General features: G+C 43.7%; 1 protein-coding gene across 2 annotated transcripts in view; it reads left to right on the top strand.

The window, feature by feature from the left end:
- The window catches only part of DPP10 (dipeptidyl peptidase like 10), a 441,914-nt gene that overhangs the window by 182,840 nt on the left and 231,255 nt on the right, over nt 1-27,819 (top strand). The window contains exon 1 of one of the 2 annotated variants that reach the window (XM_040069479.2): nt 6,841-6,990. The exons of the other annotated variant lie outside the window; for it this stretch is intronic. Within the exon in view, the coding sequence (XP_039925413.1) occupies nt 6,919-6,990 (72 nt within the window). The 5' untranslated portion in view covers nt 6,841-6,918. Of the gene's footprint in view, nt 1-6,840; nt 6,991-27,819 lie in introns of those variants that run through there. 2 annotated transcript variants of the gene reach the window in all.

The raw sequence follows: 27,819 nt of genomic DNA on the forward strand, positions 1-27,819 counted from the left end.
GAGGAAAATCATCCTACAAAAATGAATTTTGATCAAAAGAGTCAGGGGAATTAGATTTTTTTACAAGATTTTAGAATAGGAGAAGAGAATAATTTCTATTGGTATTGGAGTGTTTGCTTTCTGGCTAAAATTAATTTTGACTTTTGTAATGTAGTAAAACTAACATGGTATTACTTCTTTGTAATAAAGCTAAATTAATTACATAGTAGGAAAAAAGTCTGTTCTTGTTTAGTAGTAAGAAATGTAAGTAATCCAATGTTATTGAAATATTTTACTTAGTTTTTTCTCCAAATTTAATTTTATTGTAGATTATTCTCTCAATTTTTTTTTTTCCCTTTTCTCATTCTACTCTTCCTCCTTGCCACCTCCCAAATTAGCGAGTGGAATTTAGTCTTCCTAATCCATTCCTGTTACGTAGAGTACAAGGGCAACATTTTAAAAATTGCTCAATTTGTTTAAGCATTCAGTCTGGGTAATTTTTAGTAGTAAGTGCCTAATCTATTGAGGCCCTCTTTAATATCCCACTTCCTTCCTGCATCCCTCATGGTTAAATATCTGTGAATCTGACAAGTCTTCCAGGAGCAGCAAGGAGATCTTGGATTCCTGAGTAGGCCAATTGCATTTTTGTGGACTGTGATTTAGGTTGTAACCTGAGTCTGCGTATTAATCTCAGTTCTTTGGGATCCTCAGGGAACCATTTGCTGTTACTGAACATCCACGCAGTACGAAGTTCTTTTAGAAACAGCTGTGTGGCAACCATCAAGGGAAAAAAAAAAATAAAAAAATCAGCCTCTCATTTCTGGTTTTAACCATGAGGCTACTCTAGTAATCTTTTTGCTTTTTCGGGACCTGTTTCTGATTCATACCTATGTTAGTAGAAGAATTCTGAGTTCCCAGACCAGTCATTTGTTGACCAAATTTAATTTTATTTCATCTGAAAAATGTTGACAGATTTTCAAATATATGATTACACTGTATTTCTGGATTCATATATTTTACTACAAATATTCATTTGGAACATTTTTAAGGGTCTGAACCTTATTTTTTTTTTTTTTTTTTTTTTTTTCTCTGTACAAATTGTGCTGTTTTCAACCCCCAGTTTCAGGTGTGTCATCTTAGAGAGTTACAAAGTAAGCTGAAAACTTGTACATGCAAACTCTGCTGTAACAGATTTTCATGGGTCTTAGAGTAACTCTTGCCAGATTAAAGATACAGTGCAATGGTCAGGGTATGGGAAATGCACGTTTCGAGATCTAAGATCTCCTCTTGCCTCTTCCCAGCCTAGTCCATAATTTGTATAACTGCTTTCTTGAGGAAAAATAGCATTAGTGTTAATCATGAGTAGTTTTATATTGTATTGTTATTTATATTATCACTCTTTCATGTCAGTGAACTGCTTGTGAAATCTGAATCTTTTTCTGGAAGCTGCCATTAGGATTTAAGTTCCACTAATACATTTGGATGGAGTTGCTCCATAGAGACTTTGGGGGTAGGTCAGGCTTACCCTTTGAACTTTGAATTATTGTTAGAATATGCTGTTTGTTGGATAATGAGAGTTATTTTTGTCTGTACTTGCTTTTGTTCTCTGTACTTCCAGTGAAACATTTGCATGTGTATTTTAATAAGTCTTGTAACTTTCCTACTGGAATATATTTGCATTTATTTGTATTAACTCAGTGTTTGCATGATTGTTTTATCTAAAACAAGACAAGGAGAGAAAAACATGAGTACAATTTATTCACAAAGAAAATAGCTTTTCACTGAAGCAGGTGTTAGAATGTAATGTGTTTCCAAATGCAGAAGGTGCCTGGAATTTTCCCTCTATCAAAGAATTTTTAAGAAGCAAAGTTCAAATATTCAGTTATTTAAAGCCATAATTTGAAAAGCATTATGTACAAAACCACAATCTGTTTTTCAGCTTTATGTGACTCAGAGTGGTTTTCTTCTGGAGAACTATCTTTAGTTCTTGCAAACCCACAAATCTACTTAAAACACAAGTGAGGAACAATCATCTTAGCTTTTCTTGGGTTTTGGTGACATCAGTTTGACTTTTAAATTCACCTTTATAATTTCAAGGATTTTTTTTTTTTTTTTTTTTTTTTTTTTTTTTTTTTTTTTTTTTTTTTTTTTAGTCCTGTTGCCAGAGCTTTAAAATGAATCAGAAACCCATAAATCAGAGTTTATTCATACGATTTCATTTGAAAAAGCCATCGACAAACTCTCAAGCCATCACCTTGCAGCTTTCATAAAGTCATCAACTGGACAGAGGCTGTGGGTGATGTGATGAGTCTTTTCCCCTCAGTTTTAAGAGCCTGGAGCTCTTGGCTGGATGTGATTGACAATCTTTTGATCTCAACTACAGAATCACAGAATCACAGAATGAGCTGAGCTGGCAAGGATCCATGAGGATCATCGAGTCCAAGTCCTGGCCCTGCACAGGACCATTACCAGAAGTCACACCGTGTGCCCAAGGGGGTTGTCTAAACTCTACTTGAACTGTTAGACTTGGTGCTGTCACCAACTGACTTGATCACAAAAACGTCCAGATGCTCTTTGTAGGAATGGCTCAACTGGATGCAAAGGTTCTAAGTGGCTTCTTATTTTTGTGGGAATGCTTATAAATAGGTAGTATTTACACCTTCACTGCAGTTACACAGAAAGAGGGCCACATAAAAAATAGAGGAAACAAAACTGATGCAGGTTTGTTCTTTGAAACTCCACCACTGGAGCAGCAGCAGAACATAAAGGCTCTGTGCCAAAGGAAAGGCCAGGACCTGCACTGTGCCAATAATGCTGTGCCTCTTTGTGCTGGTGGGTACAGGGCAGCATCTGCCTGACACAAGCCAGTGAAATACTTGATCACCAAGACTTTCTCATAACCAGGTTTTCTATCTGTACTGCAGCTCAGACCCTGCAGCTCCCAGCCCATGTCCCAGGGCTCTGCAGTGATGAACACGTGGCACACGGGCAGCCTTTGGGGTGATAGGCCAGGAGAGTGATGGACCACCAGGGTTTCTTCAGGAAGAATTCCCCTCACATGTGGCATCTTGTGCTGTATTCTTTTTGCACATATGTCTGGCCCCTTTGCTTTTCAAACAGTTTCCTGGCTTTCTGGCTTGCCTGTCCAAGATTTTTCCTGCACATTAGTCTGCTGTGTCAACACGTGTGCAATTGAGTCATGGTGTGATGAGAGCTGTAACGACTGGGTAATACTCTGATGGAGCTGATACTCAGCTTACATGGAAGATAAATCATGTTGTGTTTTGACTCATGCACCCAAATCTTATGTGTGAGGATGGAGGAATTTACAAGGAGTCTGTAACATTAAATTGCTGTTGAAAGGTGGATTAATGTAATGCAGCCATAAAAGAACTGCTTCGGACCATAATTCTATTGCTTTCTGCAGCTATTTCGCTCAAGCCTTAGGTGCTTTCCCTGGTGATACCATGAGGTGTTTGGGTGAAAATGGTACAAGGAACTACCATAAGTACCATACAACTTAATTGCTTCACCCATATGGCAGCAGTTTTACTACCAGGCTCCAGTTTCAAAGATACCTCCTATTAACAGCTGTAAAATGTCTGTTCCTTTAAACAGCCCAATCAAATGGCTTTTAAACAGTAATTTGCTAAAAAAAGACCTAAATAAAGTTGGCCTGGGCATTAGTGAAAACTGGTGAATTAATTAAATATCACCAAAGCATCAATACTATAAACCAATGAACCAACATTCAAAAATAATTATAAAAGGTGAGATTGAGTGCTGTAAATAAGTCAGCCTTGATTTTAGGAAGCTTTAGATAACAATCATTGTGTATACAGCCAATTCCCAAAGTCCTACCCCAAAAATACTTGTTTCCCATAATTCTGAGTGATTTATGAAAACCCAACCCAGCATGCACAACCTTTGCAAAATTTGTGCTGCATATCTCAGTCCATTAGAGTGATAAAACCTCACAGTGAATATATTGATAATGAATAACCAAGCTTCAGCTGAATGCTAAATGACTGCTAATGTCTTCTTCCTTCTTGATTAACAGTGGAACCCCATCACAATGGGTCTTATTGAAAACCAGCTGAAAGTAATCTTGATTGAAACATGCCTATTCAAACCCCAAATCATTAGAATTCTTCAGCTTTGATGAGGGCCCAATAATTAGATGAGTTGCAATAGACCTGTGCCATGAACAGCATGAATCAGAACATGCCTGCTTCTAAGACTTATTATTTGTATTACTGTAGCACCTAGAGGCCACAGGCAAAATCTGAGTCTCCCTGTGTTGTACGTTGCTCAGTGCAAACAAAACCCCTATTCCAACAGAATGCAGCCACAACAAAGTCAGGGCTGGCAGAGAAGGCTGCTCTGTGGAAGCAAAGCACAGTGAGAGGTATGGGAGTGCACAAGATGCCACCTTTGCTGCCCTTTTTGCCTTTTCTCTGCATAGTGCAAATGTTAAACAAAAAGAGACAGCAGCAGAGAGCAAGGAAGTAAAGGAACGGGGCTGACAGCAGCAGGGATGGGAAATAATGAATTATAAGAGAGAAAATAGGTATGTAAAAGGGAGAGGGAAGGGAAGAGATGGTGTGAAGAGAAGCACAGGAAATGGTGATTCCTGGTCTGAGAGAAAGCAGCTGTGCAAGCGAGAACAGTCTTGCAGTTGGGTCTCATGCAGGGGACTGTTTGGTGGCCCTCGATGTGCTGGAAAGGGATCATAAAGTAAGCAGCAAAAAGAGATTGAGTCAGTTAATTTAGACAATTCTGCTACTTTATGTATCACCAATTATACTCATAGTGCTCCAGACAGACACTTAGACAATAATCAAGAGATTATTTTCTTTCTTCGGTAGCACCTTTGAAGCAGTTGAACATGTTTCCATATCAGCTTCCAGTTCTCTTAAGACTAACTGATCCAGATAATTTTCTGTTTTCCTTCGGAGCATGTGCTTGCCACAATTCCTGATTCTCTTTGTTACGCGTCTTGTGTTGCTGTGCATTCCCTGACCTTGGCCCCTGTGTTCAATAGATGCCCTGCCAGAACTAGCAAGAGCGAATGGAAATGGTGCTGGAGAAACAGTTTTGGGGATACTTGTTCTAGTTCTAGTCAAATGATTTTTTTCTGTGTCAGATGAAACTGTGCTGTAAGACAGTGCTGGAAGCCCTTGTGAGTCAGTCTACGTGACATTGCTCTCCTACTGACAGGCTTGTTAGCCTAATAAAGAAAGAAATTAGGTTTGTTTGACATGATAAACCCTTGACAAATTAATGGTGGCTCTTAGTCATCATCTAGTATTTGTCTAGGTGCTTGCAAAGTTCATTTGCTTGGGTTTTTTTGTGCCTCTTGACCGGTGGAGGAGTCAACACAACGATGGGTGATAATGGAAGGTGGAAACACTCCGTTCTCTCTATTCTGTGGCTGCCTGGTGTATAGCTCATCAGTCCCGTGTCATCTTCCCACCCCTTTTTAAACAGTTCCCAGCACAGCCTGAAATCTTAGATCTCTGTCACTGCTATTAATTATGCTCACCATCCAGTCAGAATTGACCTTTCTTTTGAGTTTTGATGCAAAATATATTAAAAATGATCAAAAGCTCCTCTGGCTGTGTGCTGACAGCTTTCCTTCTACCTTGCAGCCTCCTGAGACCCAGGCTGACTGAGAGTGCTGGGGCTCTCTCTCCTGCCAGCCACACATTCCCGTCCCAGTGCTCCATCTCCTGCATGGAGACACTCCTGTTTTCTCCATCCTCCTGAGCGCAGGGGCATGAAACCAACCTGAATTAACAAGCAGCCCAGCCCAAGCCCAGGTGTTCCAGCTGCTTGGGCTTGAGGTTCTTTTCCCTTACAAAGGCTTGTGTTCACTATGCCTTGAGTCAGCATCTGTCTTCACAGCTCAACCTTTTCCTTCTTAATGGTTACAATCAACTTTGAGATGGTCTCCTTTATTCATCCTTACACAGAACACCCCTTGAAGCTACCTGATGATACAGCTTTGGGACACAGGGTAAACTGAGTCCCTGTGGTCTTCCCTGACGTTCTCCTTTTCCCTAGCTCTGCATCAGGTTCTGCTGTGCTGAGTTCAGCTGAAACGGTCCTTGGAACCCCTTTCACAGGCTCGGCCTTCGCAAGATGAGTGTCTTGGTGCAACCCAGGGTTGTGATGCCCCCATGCAGAGCTTGGGGAACATTGGGTTCCGGTACAGCCGGGGAGATGCGCCTTTGGCCGCTCGCTGCTGAAACGCCGCGTTGGGGCTGGACAGCGGCAGGGCCGGACAGTGGCGGAGCTGGACAGCGCCGGGACAGCTCCTGCCCTGCCCGGCAAGCCCGGAGCTGCGTGGCACCAGAAGCGTTACAGCCAGCGAGCAGCGTGGCTGGTCTCCCTTCACCCTTTCCTTCCCCTTAGCCCCTCTCGTGGTTCCTGCCCCGGCGGCGGGGCAGCAGCAGCGGGGCCCGGTCCCCGCGGGGCGGTCTCGGCGGCGCGGCCCCGCCGCAGCGGGCAGCGACGCCCCCGCGGGGGGGCGCGGATGGTCTCTCCCGGGCCGGCGGGAGCCGCTGTGACACCTGCTGGCGGCGGCGGGCCGGCCCACGGCGGGCGGAGCGGGAGGAGCGGGGGGAGCGGGGCGGGCGGGCACAGCCTGCCCGCTCGGGGCGCTCCGCGGCCGCGCCCGCCGCTGATGCGCGGCCGCCCCCGGAGCGGGGCACGGCGGGGCCGGGCGCCCCCTGAGCACCGGCGCGCCGGGGCGCTGCGGTAGCGGCGCTGCCGCGGCGGCGGCTCCGCGCCCCTCGCCCGTCCTCCTCTTTCTCCTCCTCCTCCTCCTCCTCCGCCGCGCCACTTCCAGGGGAGGCTGGTGTCATGCGGCTGGCGCCGAGGGAGGGGTGCCCGGGGCCGCAGCAGCAGTGAGCGGCGCCGCGCCGAGCCCCTGCGATGACAGCCATGAAGGAGCAGCCGGCGCACCCGGGCGGCAGGGGGAACCCGCCGCCGCCGCAGCCCGACCAGGTGCGACCCGCGGCGGGAGGCGCCGAGGGGCCGGGGATGCGCGGGGCGGGAGGCGGCCGCCGTCCCGGAGAAGTTGTGCGGAGCTGGGGAAAAGTGTGCGGGAGGGGAGCGGGGGAACGCGGGAGCCCTCGGGGCGGTTCGGCCGGGGGGGAAGAGGGAGCCCCGCGGAGCCGTCTCGGGGATGCGCTGGGGCCGCCCGGAGGGGTCTCAGCCTCGTCCGGATCCGCATCGGGGCGGGGATGTCGGCCCGCCCGGCGCCGGCGGCAGCGGGTCCCGCAGTAGTTTGCGCTCCGCTTCCCTCGAGTTGCGCCGGGGGAAGCGCACGGCCGGGGGATGCTGCCCTGGCCGCGGGGAGCAGCGCTGGCACGGCGGCAGCGGCCGGGGCCGGCCGGCCGTGCGGGGCGCTCCTCATCGCGCCCGCTCCGCTCGGGGCGGACAGGGAGCGGCCCCGGAGGCCGGGGAGCTTTCCCGGGGGGATTTTGGCAGCGGCCGGGCGGCAGTCACGTCCCTTGGCCCGACGGTGCCGCCCCGTGGGCTGGCGGGGCTGGGGCTGTGCTGAAGCCTCTCGGCAGCGGCGTCTCTCGGCAGCGGCTCGCTTCGAGTCTCGGGCGGTGGCCACATCTGGGAGATGGTACCGGGGGAGCAGCCGAACTTGGGTGCCGTTCTCACAAAATCGAAGTTTTCATCCTCAGATCGCTGCGCCCGATGCTGCCGGGCGGCAGCAGGAAGGCACCGGGAGGGATGGGGCTGTCCCCGGGGATCGCTCCGGCAGCCGCGGCGGGGCGGGGGTCGTGCCGGAGCCGGAGCCGCGCACCTGCCCTCGGTATCCCGAGGGAGAGGCCCCTGGGCAGCGCTCAGCATTTCCTGTCCCCCGACCACCATAAAATATGCGAACTCCAGCGGAGGGGGCTTTTTGCACATTGTCCGTGCGCTCCGCTTTCGGATCGGAACTCCGGCATGCTGAACGGGCTCGCAGGACGTGGGGAGCTGCATTTCGCGTTTTCATTTTCTGCTACATCCATCCCCGGAGCTTAATTTCCCTTCGATACGCTCGCATTGGGTGAAAAACGCCAGCAGTGCAAGCTGCTGGGCTCAGATCTGCTTTAGCAAGCCGGAGTCTGAGTCCGGCAAGCACACCCAGGCTGCACGTTCAGCTCTGAGGAGTCTGTCCAGTATCAGTGAACCCATTCATTCAAATAAATTTAAAGATCTATGGTCTCTGCTCAAAAATGTATGCACTATGGCACTTTTTCGTGTAATGCTGGTGAAATAATACATTTGATCCTTCTTGAATAAATTAATTGCATAAGTTACGTGATCTGAAATAGATGGGTAACTTCCACCAGTGCTTAAATTCCATGCAAAATAGTAGAATTTATGGAAAAGTGACAATCATTTTAAATAGGCTCGGAGAATCAAAGAGCTCATAAATTTCAAGGACATTGTTTTGCTTTAGAGGGGTACTGCTATTAGATGTAATAAAAAGTACTTGAACTTCACCAATCTCTGTATCTTTATATTCAATTCAGAGGTGTTGAGTTGGTAATTGTCAGAGGTGGACATCTTTTCAAAGCAGGATTAATATTGTATGAACAAAATTACCAGTTTGACTGCTTTTTTAGGTTGTAATGAGGAGCAGCAGTGAGATATCAATTTTAAAGCACACTAAATATTAAGGTTTATGCTAAATATAGAATTATTATTGCCTGAGTGCTCTGGAGTTCTCAGCCTCTCAGTGGCGGATGTGGCAGCCACTGGTTTGTCTGTGGGCCTGGCTGAATGAAGTGTGGGTGTGAAGTCCTGTGTGTTTGGATCGACTTTTTCAGACCAAATTTGCTTATCTTGATTAAAGTTGACATTGAATCAGCTTTGGTTGCCTGTTGTCCTAGGTGCCAGGGACATCATGCAGTGTGTAACAGCATGGCATACAAAATGTTGCTTTTAGTGGATAGCAAGTCTTTCTATGGGTCTGATTGGCCATCACAAGGACAGGGGTCTGAATCCTGCAGTGAGCTCCGTGCAGAATGAGGCCAGGATTGTGGATGTCCATCATGCAGCAGCCAAAATCCATGGGGCAGGCTCAGCCCCGGGCAGGGCTGGACCAGAGGCTGTGTCTGACTTTGGGTTTGTGCTGGGAACCATTCTTAGAGCAGCAGTGTGATGTAGCTATGATCCTAACAAAAGAATATTAGAGTTTCAAAGCTTTTTGTTGGCTTTTCATGGTTGCAGTCGCAGAGTTTGTGCCATGGTGAGCATGGGGTGGGAAGAAGAAAAGGGCTTCATATGTTCACTCTGCTTTTCCACACCCTAAACCATTCTCATGGGCTTGCTCATATGGAGAATGCATCCTTCTTAGAGCATTCAATAAATCCATCTCTCTGTGTCCTCACGTTTCATGTTGCACGTTGCTGGATGGACTTTGTAGTCTCACTGCATTTGGCACCTGGAGTTTATTGACCTATTTCTAACAGGAAGCTGTCTGCTCTGAGAAGGGTTTCCTGAGGCAGCAGGGACAGCAAATCTTTTTTGGTAGAGAAGTAGAAAGTCCTAGAAAGAATAAGGAATTGTACCAAGATCTTCTAAGTGTAAATGTCTTTCCTGATTCCCATGTCTGGTTTTACAGATTTCTCTGAGGGCAGTCATACCAAAGGTGAAGCATTTCTGGTAAATTAATAGGCTTGTGACCCAAGCTGGGATTTCAAATTACAGCAGAGTAATGCTGGGACTCTCCACTTTAGATGAAAGCTTGGACTGACTGACTGAAGCATCCACAGCCATCACCTTATAAAGGATTGGATACAACTTCATATCCAACGCTCCCTCTGATAGTACTTTTAAACCAAGGCTCCCTTGGGCCAAGGCATCCAATAACAACTTCCATTAACAGTGCTATTGATGTTTTGGCATTCGGTTTGATAAATTAGCCAGATTTATTCTCACCTTGCTGCTAAATGATGAGTCATATTTATTGCAAAAATTGCAGTTTTACGTTCTGGTGATATATCTGTAGAGAGGGAAGTAGCTGTAAATCACCTGTATTTCTGGAATGCTCTGTCCAAGTGCTCAGACTTCGGTCACTCAAGCACTGTGTCAGGAGTTAATGTGGATCCTTCAGTTCTCCTTAGAGCACAAAAATGAGTGTTTTTCTTCTTGTAGCTCTTAAGAACTGTCCTGGGGTCTTGGATAATAATGTTTAATGATCTTTTTTAGAAGGCACAACCATTTGGTAGTCAGTGGACACAACATATTTGAAAAATATAATGTACCTGAATGACTTGCCGGTTGATGAATGTTGCTGTCTTTGCAGATGAAAAACTAAGATAATTCCTCTAGGTATTACCTTTGTGAGGCTTCAGTCTGTTTACAAAAAAGCAGATGATCTACACCACCTGGTGCTACTCGCTGTTCTTTGTGTGTGCAGAAGACAGACCTTTGAAATTTATAATCATTTTCTCCTGAGCCTCTTTTACTTTCCCGACCTGATGCCTTTTTAAAATTGATTTTTAAACAGAAAAAAAAGTGTGGTTTTTTTTTTTTTTTTTTTTTTTTTTTTACTGTATATAATTTTAGAATCTACTACATTATTCTTCTTAAAACAGGCAAGGTCAATTCAGACATTGTGTTGTACTAAATCGGGACATTATTTGGTAAGTATTTAAATTACATGTTTAGTAAGGAAAAAGGACAACTGGCTACTGATTGCTTGACTTGTCTTGATGTCAGGGGTTGACTTTTTCTGTCTCAGAACCAGCTTCTGTCATCACCAGACAAGTGGCACAATCTAAAAGTACATCTGAACAAAAGACAGTTATCTGCATTTTATTTTTTCATTGACTAAAGCCAAAATCACTTCTATTTTTCTGTCTTTCTTCATTGCTTTGCTTCTTCTTCCTAAAACCAGACTCTGTTGTAGTGGTAAAAGCATTGATGGATAGCTGTGTCTGTCCAGAGCAATATTCACCTTAATGAGGTTTTATCAAGGTGAAAGGGCTCTGCCTTGCCCCACGCAGGTCAGTTTGAGCACGATGGGTCAGGCAGAAACTTGAACTCTAAATCACACACACACACAACAGTTCCAGCACTTGAAAGATTTAGTCAGGTGGTCGTCCCCATGCCCCCCACTCCTGTTTGTGTTCAGAGCTGGCTGCAGGCTGAAATAAGAAATCCAGTTCTAGTGCATAATTCAAAGTGACTTTGCATTTTTCTTGCTTACCAGCCTTCTGGTGGAACTTCTAGCTTGCTTTGTTGTGGCTCCCTACTGTCACTGTGAAACACAAAGAAATCACACGAAGACAAGAGATTTCTGCAGAGGTTCTTCTGATCCAGCTTCCAGCTGAAAGGGTGGAGAGAAGACACCCCTTTGTTTATTCTTTTACTTTTATACATTTGTGGGTCTAGCAGAAGATTGGCTTTTTGGGGTTTCCACCCCTCAGCCTCAGTGGCCAGACGAATTGTCAGTTACAATTGTTTTCAGGTTAGAAATATGCAAACAAAGGACAAAGAATGAAAAACAAAGGGTTTGTTTATATTACTTCTGTGGGAAAGGTAGAAAAACTGCTCTAATATTCTACAGTAACGAAAAGATCTGACTCCATTTATGAAAATCCAAAGACTAATAAAAAACTCAGAAAAACCAGGGTAACACCCTACCCAACTCAGTGATTTCATCAAGGCTCAACACCATGTCACAAACAGTAGGTAAGAAAAGCCAGTAGTAGTGGTGAAATAAGGTTATATTATCATGCCCAGAATATTTCATAAAGGGCTGTCATTTGAATAGTTAATTTGAATGAACTTAAACTTTAAAATTCTTTTTCTTATACTATCCAGAGGCCACACTATGTCTGTGCTGAATCCAGCAAGGGGGGACTACAAGCTTGCAATGTCTTTTGACTGTGTGACCAGCTGCACAAGAAGCTTATAGGAAAAGGTATTGCCTGTGGTGGTTTGTAATATCGTTCAGGATTCAGATTCTTGAGGAAGGCACGGGATGTGTCATCCTCCAAACAGTACATGTGGCCTTTATTCCTTTCCTCTTTGCCTGGTGACTGTTTCGATGTAGTTCAGCCGTGTATACCCGACTGTGGTGATTGGCATGAGAAGCCTGAAGCTCGTCTTCCATCTTCACTGCAGTTCTGGAGCTCCCTGGGGCAGGGGCCAGCAGGGTCTCATGTTTGGTGAGATGCTCCTGGTTTTAATTGAGGAGCACCATTGTCTGTGACGTCTGCTCTGAGTGCGTGAACAATCTCGGGGAGCTTGAGCCACCCGCGTTTTTCAGTGTCTGCAGAGCACATGAGGGTATTTCTCCGTACCTCTTAAATTTGAGAAGTGATGAGTGTCACAAACTCACTTTCCTTATGCAGAAAACTTCAGTGCTTTATCCAGCCTCTGCCCTGGGGGGCCACAAAGACATCTCTGCTGATGGACACAGGGCAGGGTGATCACGCTGGTGCTCTCTTGCTCTTGGTACTCTCCTCTCATGGCTCTGATGCCTTTTTGCAGCGAGCCTTGCTTGCAAAGCAGCGTGTTGGAACCTGGGCAGCATCACACAGCGCCTGACTTTCCAGCATGTAGAGCCCTCTGCTTGCAGGTGGATTAAAGGGATTACTTAATGCAGTAAATCAAAAACCGTGAAACAGGGCAACCTTTTTGGCTCTTCTGTGTTAGAAAGAGTTGCAGGCATGCTGTGAGTTACATAGTAGCCTCAGATATTTGAACATACATATTGTATTAACTATTTTTAAAAATCCTGTCCGTGTGTTTTTTCCAGCGTCTTCCAATTGAAAGTATTGCTTTAGGCAAGCTATTTTGATAATTAATGAGAGGGAGGAACTCTTTAAGCAAACAGAGGTGCTGTTTGATGTTATTCTCAAATTTGAAATCCATCATTTTAGCACTTTTTCATAACTGGGAGGCATTTGGAGATCATATGCATGTGTTAGTGACACACAAATGCGACCACAGACTCTTCCCATGGTGGTAGTAAATAATGGAATAAGTGAGCCCTAGAGAGTATCATAGTTGTTGTTGCTGTGTTTTGTTGTAGTGTTTTTATTTTTTTCTTTAACCAAGAGAGCTTTGAAATTTCTCTGACCTATGGAAGGGCTTGTAGGTGTACAAATTTGCATTTCATGTATTTTGCTTTCTCAAACATTGCATCTCAAGACACAGATAGTCTCTCTCACCTGCTGTCACACCTGCCTGTGTCCTGCCAGCAGGTTCCTGTAGCTTGATTTCACTGTCTTTGTAAGTCTAACAGGACCTGTGTCATATTTCAAGTTGATGCATTACTCACAAAATCTCGGATGTCTCCAACTCTGTCCCTTTCCACTTTAATCATGCACTTTTGCGCTTCACTCAGCTGCATCGAATGATGTTCATGAATATAGGATAGTAAAAAGAACAATGCTGGTGGTGACTGATGATGATAAATTACTGTATTTATCCATTAAGAAGGACATTGGATGACCTACAGATCTGAGGCTGAAGCTATGAGACCTTTTCTAATCTTTCTTAACACTGCTGGCAACAGCTACATAACTTATTATGTGTTATTTATGTAGAGAATCTGTAAATAATTTTGACTGATTCTAAGATAAAATTGGTAAGATAAAACCCCTCTGGCGTTTGGAGGGTATTGCCTAAGAAAATCAATTAGGGAGTATTCAACAATGTAATAATTTAAGGAAAATACCGATTCCTTAGAAGCTTTTGGGGGCATATTTTAGACTGCCTGGGGCAATATTTGCAATTTACATTCCTTTGGGGAGGAAAGAAAAGCATTTTGTAGCTTCCCAAAAAACAAACCAGGCCAATATTGAAGTTTTATTTTTGAGAATATGGAGAGAATTCCTACCACCAATGGGAAAACCATTAAACTTGTTTGAAGTGCTGGGCAAGTGCAAGAAAGCAAATCAAACACTGCCAGTGCGAGTGATCATTCATCCCCTGTGTTGTTCTCTCTGCTCCTGGCAGAGGCTGCTGACCTCCTTTCCCCCTTTTCCGTCCTAAGGCTTCAGAGCCTGGTTAAATCAAAGCATTTAAGATATACTGGGGGAGTCTTTCAGAACAAAGATTGAAGCATAAGTCCACCTAATTATGAGTGATAGTGTGCTGCAGTCTTGAGTCTTAAGGAAGAGCTGTTTAAATCGGTGGTCTAATAACAATTCTAAATAAACACCCAATTGCTCTAAAAGTTGGGTGACCTGAGTCAGTGCCGTTCAAGAAGAGTCTCTTGGCCTGCAGCACGTTGCAGTTGGGTGAACCTGTGGTAGCATTTTTGTTTGGATCAAAAACTTTCCATTGAACAAATCCTGACTGACCCCAGTGAATTTTGTCTTGCACCCCCGAGCAGTTTCAGCCTGTGAGCTGGATTCCCTTAGGATGAAATTAAAGAAGCTGATGTGCTCAGGAGCACCCTGGGGTGCACCAGCTCTCAGTGGGTGTGGGGTCCTTGGCTGGAGCTGGTCCATGTAACCCCCAGAAATACAGAAGGTGTGCAAATCAGGTCCTTAACAGGTCTGGCTTCCCTGTCCAGTTCTGCTGCTCCCTCTTTGCTCCACAGATTTAACAAACATAAAAGGTGATGTGTACATTCATCCATTTAAAAGCAGCTGTATGGTTTGGGTTTGCTTTTTCACTTGGCTTAGGCCTGATACCTGCATTGCATGACTTTGTTGTTTTCATTGCAACACTCTATCAGTTTCTTACATGTTCGTAGGTATTTGTTTGCCATTTTTCAAACACACCAGTGTTTATTGCCTCCCCAGTCAAGACAAAAACATACTGACATGAATGAGTGAGTTGCAGGTGGTGGAGAGGTCTCAGTTTCACAGAGCTGCTTATGAGGACCACTCAGAATCTGAAATAGACAGCAGAAACAAAAGGAGTGTTAGCCTTGCTGAAGGTTTATGGATCATATAATCTTCTGTAACAGATGTTGGCTTTTTTTAGCTCTGCATAGGTGGGTGTGGCTGAAAGGATTCCACTAACTTGAAAGAGAACGGAGATTATGAAATTGGGGGTTAAAAGCTCTTGTTCTGTTCTTGGCTGGTTGCAACATTTCTGTGTGATTTAGGTGGGTCTTTGAGGGCTGCAGTTTCAGAAATAATGTCAGTGTTTGTTGTTGTTTTGGGAATTTGAAATGTCAGGGTTGCCTGTGATGGACCTCCAGTGCACGTTTAGGGAAAGCTGACTGCCTTTCTAAAACGTTACTGAGCAATGCCACAGGGAGGTAGCTCACGTGTGCTGCTCTGTTAGTAAGAGTGGTTTGTGGCCAGCCCGAGCCTGGCACACGGATATTTGTGTACTTCTGTGAGGAAAACACTGAGATTTAGGAATATCCTCACAATCCAGAGGAGTTGCAGGGAGGTTGGCGTTATTGGTAGTTGTCTAAGGGTCTGGATTTCTGCCCTTCAGGCAGGAATCTGAGATGGTTGGTGTGCAGAGGGTTGCACTTCCATGTGTCTGTGTTTGCTGTGCCCCTGGAGCAGCCCCGCAGGTGTCTGGGATAAGGCACGTGCTGTTCCTGCTGAGGGGTTATGGCATTTGGTTATTACTCAGCCTCAAGACCCAGCTATGCAACCTGGAAATTCCAGGTGGAAGATTTTCTATTTATTTCAATACAGATTGCACCTGTGAGTGGAGTCTCACATTAGAAAATTTGTCTAGTCTGGGAAAAAAGAGACTGTATTAGAAAATCAGTTTAATCTGACTATGCATACTCCATCCATTATTCCAGGAAAGTGGTAAATAAAGAGCATACTTAGGACTGTTGGGTATGATCCAGCAGAGCTTTCAGTGGTTATCTCTGAAGTGGCTGATAGTGCTAAAGGCAGCATTTTATCTGCATGATTCTATGATTTTGGATAGAAGTATTACCTGTTTATCTAACCCCAGCAGATTTTGGCTGTAAATTCCTCGTCTGTTCTTGCTGCCAGCACAATCCTGTGTGCCTCAGCTGAGCAGGATGGACTCTTAACCACTCACCTATTTTTCGGTGATCTGTGGATGCTGAGGACCCAGCACTGAGTGTTGCTTCCATGAGTCTTTCCATCATTTCTAGGAACTTGAACTTGCACTGCTAATAAGGAGGAGAGGAGCAGCCCACCAAAATTGGCAGCAAATTGCAGAAGACCTGAGAAAAACAAGGTTTTTTTTTTTTTTTTGCCTGTGTTGTGCTTAGTGTGCTCAAGTAGAGTATGGAGTAATGAGCCAGAGTCACATTTACATGGAAACCAGTTCCCCTAATGAGGGGAATGGCGTTATCTATTTTACTGTAGTGGATTTCCATTAAAAGCAGGACTTCAGCACATCCACCAACTAAAATATGGTCTGGGACGAGCTTGGTGGAAACAAGGAACATAAATAGCAGGGCTGGGATGGATGAGATGGAGACCTCTGCCTGTGACCAGTTTAGGGAGAAAACAGACACAGTGTAAGAAATCCCTTCCAGGTGCTGGTCTGTGTTGCAGTCGAGCGCCTGTTCTTGCACAAATCATAACAAGAAACAATAGGTACATAAAATGAAAAGGAAAATGGAAAGTGAAATAAGGTGCATATTTTTTAGCGCAGGCAATTTAACCCTTGGAATAGAAATGCTGAGGTAAGGCACCTTTTGATGCCTTTAAATGAAAAACGGTTTCCAGAAAGATGCCCAAGCAAAAATTTTTGGCCCTTGGAAAAAGGTAGGATCCTAGGGAAGTGTAATGGGTAGCAGTCGACAGGAGATGGAATGATGGGGATGCCTTGGTGAATCAGTGAATTACTGGTAGTTTTACTATTGCTGATAGTCGATACAAACAAACTCCTACCAGGCAAACAAACCAAACCTTTATTACAATCATCTCTCTTTCTTTCCCCTTTCTGCTGCTTGACAATGATAGAAAGTTCCTCGTTTCCTTTTTTATGTGCTACTGTAAATCTTTGTTGTTATAGGAAAGGAATAATAGGTTATCTTAACATCTGAGCTAAAGAGAACTTTTCCTGAAGAGCTGCAGACTGAAGGATGGATTTCTACCAATTTCCACGCAGCACATTACAAAACTTAATATATATTTACTTTGGGGTCTGAAAGCTGCAGCTGTGACTATGGAAAGGATTTCAGAGGCTGCCCTTTGGCTGGATGTAGTCAGCATTCACCCATGACCTGGCATTAACTCTCATGCCAGGAGCTAGATCTGGCTGTTAGTACTATGCTTTTTGTTTTTTTTTTTCCCTTTCTTTTTTCTCCTTGAGAGAGCAAGAACTTCAGTTATACAGCATCTCACTTGCTATAAAGATTTTGAGGACAGGACTTTTTTTTTTTTTTCCTTTTTTATCACATGGACTATTGCAGTGAAAGCAACTTGATGTGTTTCTTCCTTGTGAATGCAGCGTGGTTGTTTGGTTAAAGCAGGGACAAAACCACACAAGCACTTGTTGGTGGCTTTAGCAGCTCCATGTTGGGCAGTGCACATGCAGTAATGTCCACCCAGCTCTAGTGGGGTGACTCCATCTGTTTGGTGGGTCGCTTGTTCTGTACCTCAGGGAGGTGTTTTCCTCCCAATAAGTCTTGTTTTGCATCTGGTACATTGGGACTTACTCTTGAGGCACTGCACATGGTGGGCAGACAAAGCCTGTGTTTAAAAATATTTGTGGAAGCAATGTTTAGTCACTGAAAATGAGTTAACTGGTTCTACAAAGGCTCTTGGATTTAGCTGACGGATTACTGGGAGGCTTTTGCCCTTAAGGAGCTTCTTGAGGTTCTCGGTATGGAAAAAGATTTGAGATTAAATTATTCAGGTGTTTTTCGAAGTAATTAAGGCTTCTAGCATTTAATGTTTTATGTATGCAGGTTAAAAATGAAGCTTGATTAAATCACAACAAAGGGAAGTTTATTCACAAACGACAGACAGTAATGTCTCTTTTGTGACTGGTGGAATGCTGCTGAGCCCACTTCATTACATTGAATTTTGAACCATTATATTAGTGCCCTTTTTTTCTAAGTGATGGCATTGTTAAAAAGCAGGCAGTAGAATTTGATGCAGTACAGCCCTGGCTGTGCTAAGTAGTGCAGAATACTTTTTTTTTCTGTCAGGTATCTGATTTATAGACAATTTTTCAGCTTGTGTTTTTGAAATGGCCAGGTGAGCTATACAAAACTCAGCAAGACCAGGAGGCAGGCCAAAGTAATGATTTTCTTGTTGGAAAGTAATAGACATACCAGTATAGCATGTAATAACAGCAGGTTTTACAGAGTGCTGCAGAACAGTAGGAGTGTGAAGCGCACACGTTACATAAATTATCTGTGCATGCATTTCTGTGGAGTTCTAGGCTATAGTAACTCATTCATACTTTCTTTTCTTTTCTTTTCTTTTTTTCCCCCCCCTTCTTTTTTTCCAGTCATTGAGAGTTTCAATGCATTAAGTCCTTCAGCCTTTTAAAAACTTTACCTGTCTTATCTCCTCTGGATTTGGATATCTCCTCTTATCTCCTGTTATCCTTTGGATACCTATACTTGCTGTTCAGGAATCAGTGAATAGTGCTTGAAATCTAACAGCAAATCAGATCTCACTGTTGTAGGTTCCAGTGCTGTCTCTCATTATCCCCTTTCCTGTCAGGAAAAAGGAAACACAGAAACACCTAAGACACAAATTTAGAATATCCCCCATGCGCTGTGTCAGTTTGAGACCGCTCATCTGTGCAAGTATTTTTTAGTTATTCTGAGCCTGCTTTTTTAAGGGCTACTTCCATAATAACTGAGGTTTTGTACTCTTCTGACAGTGTTCCTTTGTCATTGTGAAGATCTGGAGGCATATTTTGTCCATAATTTTTTTTTTTTGTCCATAATTTTTGTCCATAATTTTTGGATATTTTATGTGAGAACACAGAAAAGCACATTGTCCTGCATGTCTTGTGTTTCCATTCCTGTACTCACCAGCCCATACCATGCATTGTAACAGCTCATCATTCTGTCTTTGATCTCCTTAGTTTTTCTCTTCCACAGGATCCAGGGAGGTCTGGGGCCTCTCCTAATAATTTCTGTAAAAAATAACGAAACCAAAGTTGCTCAAAATTATCTGTGCAAAGCTTACAATAGGCAATGTAGGGTTCTTCTAACCCTGGTTGTTGGAGAGAGAGACATTCCAAGAGCTTAAATCCTTCTAATTTCGTGGACATTTGAGGCAAATCCATGAAAAACTAGTGAGCTCTGTGAAATATCTTAAGGAACCCTTCTGCAGCTTCCACTGGTCCTGGAGAAAGCGTAGTAATAGGTGTTTCTTAATCAGCAGTGGTTTCACATTTTTGTTCCACTGAGATGGAAACTTCCAGGTGATATTAATAGAGTTTTTCCACATGGGAAAATATTCTCCCTTTGTTTTTGCCCTACCTTGCATAAAGTTGTTTTTGTTTTTTATTTCAATCAGTTTTTTTTTTTTTTTTTTTTGTTAGAATTCCATCTGAGAAAAGGAACATTCCTACAGAGATAATATTTTCATGTTATGAAAGTGTTTTTGGCCCTAAGTATCCTGCAAGTCAACCTGGATGAACCAGTGACTCTGCAGTGCCCTTTCCGTTTGGTCTTTTTTTCCTTTTTGTTTTGTGCTCTATTTCATTGTTATTCCTGTCTCTGTGATTCTTTTTGCTACAAGAAAAATTCCTTACCCATTATCATATGACCCCTTCATGCAATTTAAGGATTTATTTTTCAGTAATACTTAGGAAAAATACGTCTATTTTCTGATCATGCTACAGTCTTCTGAGACTTGGAGGTGTCTGTGCCTTACCTTGAAGTGTTTGAAAACAGCTCTCAGTTATCAAGATTTAACATCATTTGGGAAAAATCAGAAGTTAGTTGGCTTTTAAGATATTGCCCAAAGGCAATGCATTCAGCATGCAGCCTTCTCTGATGTTGGTGAAGCATGAAATTCGAGTCGCCAGAAATTCACCTCAAGCATAAAACTTCTAAGTTAAAACAGGATTTGGAGGGTGCCAAGAGGGTAATCTGGGTGAGGGTGAGTTGTTTTCACCAAGAAAATTCTGTTCCTTTATGGGCATCTGAACCAGGGCTCTTGGTGCAGAGGCTCACAGCTCTGAATCTGTCAGAGTCACTGAAATATCCCGTATTTTTTAGTGTACAGGGTTCTGGTACCTTTCATTATTTCTCTTCAAAGCAGCTACTGTTTTTTTGAGGGCTCAATTCTTCAGCTGCCTGGCACCAAAGACTTTGTTTCTGTGGTTTTGTACTTCAGCAGTTGCAGTTCAATTCTAAGTGTTTCTGAACGTTTTATTTATATTGTGACAGGGCTTCAATCATCCTCCAAGATTGAATTGCAGTTGGAACATTGAGGGAAACAAAAGCATTTTTCTGAAGTCTAAATAGATAGGATAAGTATCAAGTGGATGGAAATTAATACTGTTATCTCCATTTCCCATTTTTCTGTTTCAGTTTTTCTAAAATAGCCGTGAATTGGTGTGATTTGACAAACGTACCAGCAGTTTACATTGGCTGTCTCTGAAATGGGGAGAGTCTTTCCGAATAGACAAGAAGGGAAGGAAGAGCATTTCATTCTCTTGAAGTGAAAAAATAATAATAATAAAAAAATCACTACATAAACAGAATATTTGCAAACAATCCCATCAAATTGGAAAAAGAGGCAGCAAGTTTGTGCATTAGGAAAGGAAGTAGCTGAGGGCATCCATGTGATTTGGAAACATTTAACCAGAACTCTAGGATTATTTTCATGGTGACCTTTCTTGCTCAAGGTCTTTTGGTGAGTATTAATAGTTCTATGCATATAATGAATTAATGTAATTGAATACCTTTAGCATAGCATATAGTGATAGCTTCAATCTGCTGCAGTAGGTGTTATGATTATTATCATATACTGACTCAGAGAGTTCATTCTGAATCCACTGCTGGTGTCTCAAACCCCAGGATAAGTTCCTCTTGTTTGGACCATGCCAAGTGTTGAGCTGCTGTGGTCCTGCTTTGCTGTAGTGCCTCAAATTGCGGGTCAGACCCTGAGTGTGGACCAGGGAAGGCGGAGGCTGCAAAAAGCCTCTGGAAACAGTGATTGGAAGATGAACCAGTTGGTATTTCTGACAAGGATCGTGAGTGCATTCATCCCATTTCAAATCTCTCACACTGACTTTTTCTTCTCTTTTTTGGGTCCATGGCCGAAGAGTCTTTCAGAAACTTGCAAAAAGTCTAAATCTGGAAGAAACATAATGGTTTATTTTGGGTTTTATTATTTTGCCACTGACCAAGAGAAGCCTTTTTGTGCCTGGATCTATGATTTATGGACATGTATAAAAGCTATTGTCAGCGCTTCCCCCATGGATTATTCATCTTTTTCTTTCAAAATACACTCACATCCCTGGAAGTTATCCGAGTGCTTGTAGTTGAATCTGGAAGTTTGGAGGATTCAAATCACTTGTGGTACTAAACCAAGCTGTAGTTGCATGTAATGATGCCTGCTTCCCAGGAGGGTTTCCATTTCGGGTAGTGAACATTTGTGATGCAGTTTGAAATGATACAATGGTGAGTGCTTTGAAAACGTTCCCCAGAACACTAGAAGGGCTTGTAAACACATAGCTGCTACTGTTGAGAGTTACTTAAGTTTTCATCTTGGGACATGCGTTGTGTGAATTCGGTTGGAGATTTTATCGATATTTTCTCGGATATTAATGAACCTGCTGGTAGCCCTGCTGCTCAGAGAGTAGCTGTGTTCTAATTCACCATGCTGTGGCTTTGAGGATACGAGCCTTACAAGAGTTTCTCCGTTCTTACAAGACACTGAACTGGTGAAGCTGAATGCGATCCATATTAACCTTGGCTTCCAAGCAGTGCAGCTTAGAGCAAATACCCCTTTCCTCTAACACCCCTTGTCCTCTGCTGTATAAACCAGTCTTGGGAAGAGTAACAGAACAGTGATTAAAAAACTTTAATCCAGCCATCCCCAATCCCTGAACATTAAGATAAACCACGCAATCCCCTTTTCCTTTTCGGATATGTTACATAACAAAGCCACCAGATTGGCTTTGTCTGGATGTAATCTGCCTCTTGCTGCTGTGCTGCTGGTCAGAGTGAAGGGCTCCTGCAGTGGCATATGGGATTGGATGGTGATACACCCATGAAATGAATATAAAGAAAATATTGCAACAGTTTGTGGTAGTTTTACATCACCGTAATCACGGATTTTGGACAAGGTGTTGATAATTTAAAAGCTGGGAAGAGAGATATGGGATGGATGGGCCCCCCACTGTGCACCATGGCAAAGACCAGTGCATGCAGAGTGTCAGGTCCTGTGAAACTGGGGTTGTACCAACACCCTGTGTTATGATCCCACTTCTGACCCCAATTTAATGTTATGATCCCATCTCTGATACCAATTAATGTTAAGGTCTGCTGGAATAATGTTAGGATCCCTCTCCTGAAATAATATTAGGGTCCGAATTAAAGTTCAAATGAGACCATGTGCTAAAGTCAATGGCATAGATTTTATTTAACAGCAAGGAGTGAGAAAAAGAGATTGAGAGAGAGTGAGAGGGGCAGAATTAGGAAGTGAGGGGAGGGAGAAAGAGAAAGAGAGAAAGATTATGTTCACCATCACATGTTGCTCCTACAGCATCCAGCTGGCCCTTCTTCTGGTCTTCTTGGTGATGGGGGTCCCCAAGTGATTTTCTAGAGGCACCACTTTTATACAGCCCAAGTCCTGGGTATCTGTCACCGTGAAACACAAAGAAATCACACGAAGACAAGAGATTTCTGCAGAGGTTCTTCTGATCCAGCTTCCAGCTGAAAGGGCGGAGAGAAGAGACCCCTTTGTTTATTCTTTTACTTTTATACATTTGTGGGTCTAGCAGAAGATTGGCTTTTTGGGGTTTCCACCCCTCAGCCTCAGTGGCCAGACGAATTGTCAGTTACAATTGTTTTCAGGTTAGAAATATGCAAACAAAGGACAAAGAATGAAAAACAAAGGGTTTGTTTATATTACTTCTGTGGGAAAGGTAGAAAACTGCTCTAATATTCTACAGTAACTAAAAGATCTGACTCCATTTATGAAAATCAAAAGGCTAATAAAGAAACTCAGAAAAACCAGGGTAACAGGTATCCAGAGCCATTCCCACAGTTTGAGATGGTGAGTGTGTGTAAGCAGTTTCTTCCTTTCTTGGAGTTTGCCATGGTAGGAGTTTTTGTCCAAAATAGGTTACCCAGATCTGTCTCAGCAGGCCTGGCACCTCCCATGGTCTGCACAGTGGGATCTCATCCAGTGTGCCAGTTCCATACCTTTCTTGGTAAGGTAATGGAGCAGTTTCTATTGAGTGCCATCACACAGCACCTACAGGATGGCCTGAGTATCAGGCCCAGCCAGCATGGGTTTAGGAGGGGTAGGTCCTATTTGATCAACCTGATCTCCTTTTATGGCCAGGTGACCCACCTGGTGGATGCAGGAAGGGCTGTGGATGTTGTCTATTTGTATTTCAGCAAGGCCTTTGACACTGTTTCCTGCAGCACACTCCTGGCAAAGCTGGCAGCCTGTGGCTTGGACAGGAGCACTCTGTGCTGGGTTAGGAACTGGCTGGATGGCCGGGCCCAGAGAGTGGTGGTGAATGGTGCTGCATCCAGCTGGCGGCCAGTCACCAGTGGGGTCCCTCAGGGGTCTGTGCTGGGGCCAGCTCTGTTCAATATTTTTATTGATGACATGGATGGGGTATTGAATCTTTCTTTAGTAAATTTGCGGATGACACTAAGCGGGGAGCATGTGTCGATCTTTTGGAAGATAGGATGGCTCTGCAGAGAGATCTGGACCAGTTGGATGGATGGGCAGAGTCCAACAGGATGAGGTTTAATAAGTCCAAGTGCTGACTCCTGTACTTTGGCCACCATAACCCCCTGCAGTGTTATAGGCTGGGGATGGTGCGGCTGGACAGTGCCCAGGAGGAAAGGGGCCTGGGGGTGCTGGTGACAGCAGCTGAACATGAGCCAGGGTGTGCCCAGGTGGCCAAGAGGGCCAGTGGCATCCTGGCCTGGATCAGGAATGGTGTGGCCAGCAGGAGCAGGGAGGTCATTCTTCCCCTGTACTTGGCGCTGGTGAGGCTGCACCTCAAGTGCTGTGTCCAGCTCTGTCCCCTCAGTTTAGGATGGACATTGAATGCTGTGTCCAGTTCTGGTCCCTCAATTTAGGATGGACATTGAGTGCTGTGTCCAGCTCTGTCCCCTCAGTTTAGGATGGACACTGAGTGCTGTGTCCAGCTCTGTCCCCTCAGTTTAGGATGGACATTGAGTGCTGTGTCCAGTTCTGTCCCCTCAGTTTTGGAAGGATGTTGAGTGCTGTGTCCACCTCTGTCCCCTCAGTTTAGGAAGGACGTTGAGACACTTGAGTGTGTCCAGAGGAAGCAACAAGGCTGGTGAAGGACTTGGAACACAAACCCTGTGACGGAATGACTGAGGGAATGACTGAGTTGTTTAACCTGGAGAAAAGGAGACTCAGAGGTGACCTCATCACTCTCTACAACTTTCCTGAAGGGTGGCTGTGGTCAGCTGGGGTTGGTCTCTTTCTCCAGGCAGCAACTGACAGAATGAGAGGACACAGTCTCAGTCTGTGCCAAGGGAAATACAGGTTGGACATTAAGAAAAAGTTTTTTACAGAAAGGGTGACAAAGTACTGGAATGGTCTGCCTGGGAGGTGGTGGAGTCGCCATCCTTGGATGTGTTTAAAAAAAGACTGGATGTGGCACTCGATGCCATGATCTAGTTGAGGTGTTAGGGCATGGGTTGGACTTGATCTTGAAGGTCTCTTCCAACCTGGACTTTCTGTGATTCTGTGATTCTTTGGAGCTGTAGATGCTGATGGTGTGAGTGGTTTCAGCTCTCCTGCCATTGGCAAACCTGGAAAAAAAAATCACAGACTGAGCTTGTGAACACTTTGTTTTGGAGTGTGACTGATCAACATTCAGAAACGCCAAACGCTCACAACATCCAGCCTGAGGTACTTGGGGGTCTGAAAACCACTTTAAGGCAGAAATTATTACAAACCAGTAGTAACCAATTTTCATGCCACTGTGACAAAGCCTTTTCAAATAATTGCGTGAAAATACAACTTTGAAACATGTATTTTCTGTATTTCTGCTGCCATTTATCAGATATGCATCAAGTTGTTAGAATTAATCTTCATTTGCACATTTCTTTGAAGCAAAGCACTACGACTCTGACTGCATGGTTATTAATCCCTTGAGTTTACCAACATGTGGACATCAGAAGGGAGGCTGTTTTGCTTTGATTGGGCTTTTGTGCAGAGAAAACAGCACATGCTCTGTCCATCTGCTTCATTAAACTATAAACACAATTCAATTTAGTAACATTTTAATGCATGGGCATTAAATATTTTGTGGATCTTGAGTAGCTGTCTGGCTGTTGTATTTTTAAAGCAAATTTAATCTTCTGTTCTAGGTTTCTGGGTTGCCTTTTTTTCTTTCTCTTTTTTTTTTTTTTTTTTTTTTTTAAATTTCTTTTTAATTTGAAAGTCCTCTTATCTGACTTTAAGCCTTAGATGAAGTTCTTAAATCAGCGGGGAGGATTAGACAAATTTTAGGTATTTCAGCAGAACAATTCAGGTCATCAGTCTTTCGCGGTTAATTATAGAGGGAAGCCTGGGTGACTTTGCTCTTAAATTAGATCCTTGCAATGATGATGAAATGAGCCTGAATCTTAGCCTGGTGAAATGATTTCCTATCCCAGTAGAGGCAGGTTAAATCTTCAATCCAAAAATTTATTTTTTTTTCCCTTCATTGCTATTAAAAATACATTCTGAGAGTCAATTTTTATGAACATTTCCTCTGCATAAAACATAGCAACATCTGAGCTGGATTCTCTTCAGATGTTTGCCTGCATTGCCTTTTGAAATGGAGAGCAAACAGAATTGGGAGGTACTAGGCAAGACCATCCCAGGCAGTGAAGAAAGGGGGCTTGGTCTGCAGTGCCTTTGAACCTCTGCTGTGATGGTGTGAGGCTGCTGAATCACAATCACAGGATCTGCTTCAGTGCTGGCATAATTCTGGAGATTTATTAGAGTTATGTCAGGATTTTTCAGAGTTGTCCCAGGCTGCTGGCTCCCAGGAGAGAAAGTGGCATTGTGTCAGAGTGTTCTCGTGGCACAAAATATAAACCTTAGACAAAGGCGATTGACAAAGATTAAGGTTTTGTAATTGGGAACATTACAGAAAGCTAAAGACTTCTGTACTGTGTATTTTTAAAAAAAACAACTAGCCAGCTGTTCAGGGAAGGATAGTGTGGATCAGCATAAAACCTCATTTCTCTGTGTGATTGAGAGCCTTAGTTAGAGTTCAGTAAAAATTACACTTTGCTTTGAGTTGTTTGCTGGCCCTGTTCATGACAGCATACTGATATGTGTGAGGCTTGAGCGTGCTTTGAGATCTACATTTAAACACTGTAGTACAAATATTACATTTTTCACTTCTGAGATGTTTTTCCCCCTGCAATTTAAAGGAATAATATTTCCCTTATGTAGCATTGCCCAAGCTGTTAACAGGCTTTTTTTATGTTTTTACTGTCACATGAAGAGAGTGGAAATCACCATCATAGCAACTATGTGGCTTCAGAAGTGAAAGACAAAAGTATTACCTTTCTCCTGAAAGCATCAGCTACAGGACAAGTGCTTTTTTTTTTTTTTTAATATATATATATTTTTTTCCCCAAGTTGCAGTAAAAAGCTTTTCTCCATTCCATTTGTGTGCCTTCTGTTGGGCTTCAAAGGCAGTTTTACCCTGGGATGGCTGAAGTCAGGAAAACTGTTCTGTACACATCGTGGCAAAACTGACTCCAGCAAGGAAGGAGAGAGGATTAAAATCCTGTTTATCAGAGAAGAGAGCTGACCCCGCTGCCCTGAGCTCTCAGGCTGTCTGAATGGCCTCACTTGTTGGTGTCAGGGTGAGCTCTGTGTTGACTGGAGCTGTTCAGACCTCGCAGGCTTCGCTGTGCTGAGCTGCCTCTGGTTTGGCACTGCAGCCCAGGAACGTCGCTGCAGCCCTGAAAGGAAGGAGGTGACAGAGGTGAATTATTTTTGACCTGTGATCAAATAGCATTTTCAATGAGAAAGAGCAGCAAAGAGAACAGGCTGTATTGCAGTCGTCATGACTCCCCCTTGCCTTCCGCACTGCCTCCCTGCATTTTGCATTTGTGTCCCTGGAAAACAGCGTGTGCCTTGCTTCCCTGGTGCTCTGGCACAGGCAGGTGGCTGTCAGGGCACTGCTGCCAGCTGCTCCAGGGGCTGTCCCACATCCTTGTTCCACATCCTGCACATGACCAAGGTTGGTTTGAAGAAGTATGGACAGTGTCAAGGTGGCACTTTCTGCTACATGAAGGTCTGTGGACCGAGCAGGGATCCCATGGGATGGAACCTGTCAGAAAACATATCTCAGATACTGTTGACAGCAGTAAAGGGTTAAGGAGAGATTTCTTCTTCCCAGCATTTTTTTTTTTTAAATATTTCTTCATTTATGGTGTAAGTGCATCTTCAAGATACAATCTCTTATGTTTTTTCCACAAAAGAACAAAAAGAAGATTTATGTCATCTCAGTGCATGATTACTTTTAAATATTTATATTACTAAAAGCCATTTCATAGTAAAAGATTTTCCAGTGAGGAGCAATAGTAATCATGTAAAGTCTTTCTGCACGGTAATGTCGCTTGGACTTTTTTGAAAAATGTCTCACAGACAACTCTAGAATGTCAGCTGGTAAAACCAAAAGTCATTTCAGCACAATAGTGATTTTATCATTGTGAGAGATAAAAGAGATTTCTGATGGAAGACATTTGTAAAAGGT

This window comes from Hirundo rustica, chromosome 7 (genome assembly GCF_015227805.2).
Source record: "Hirundo rustica isolate bHirRus1 chromosome 7, bHirRus1.pri.v3, whole genome shotgun sequence".
Classification (NCBI taxonomy): domain Eukaryota; kingdom Metazoa; phylum Chordata; class Aves; order Passeriformes; family Hirundinidae; genus Hirundo; species Hirundo rustica.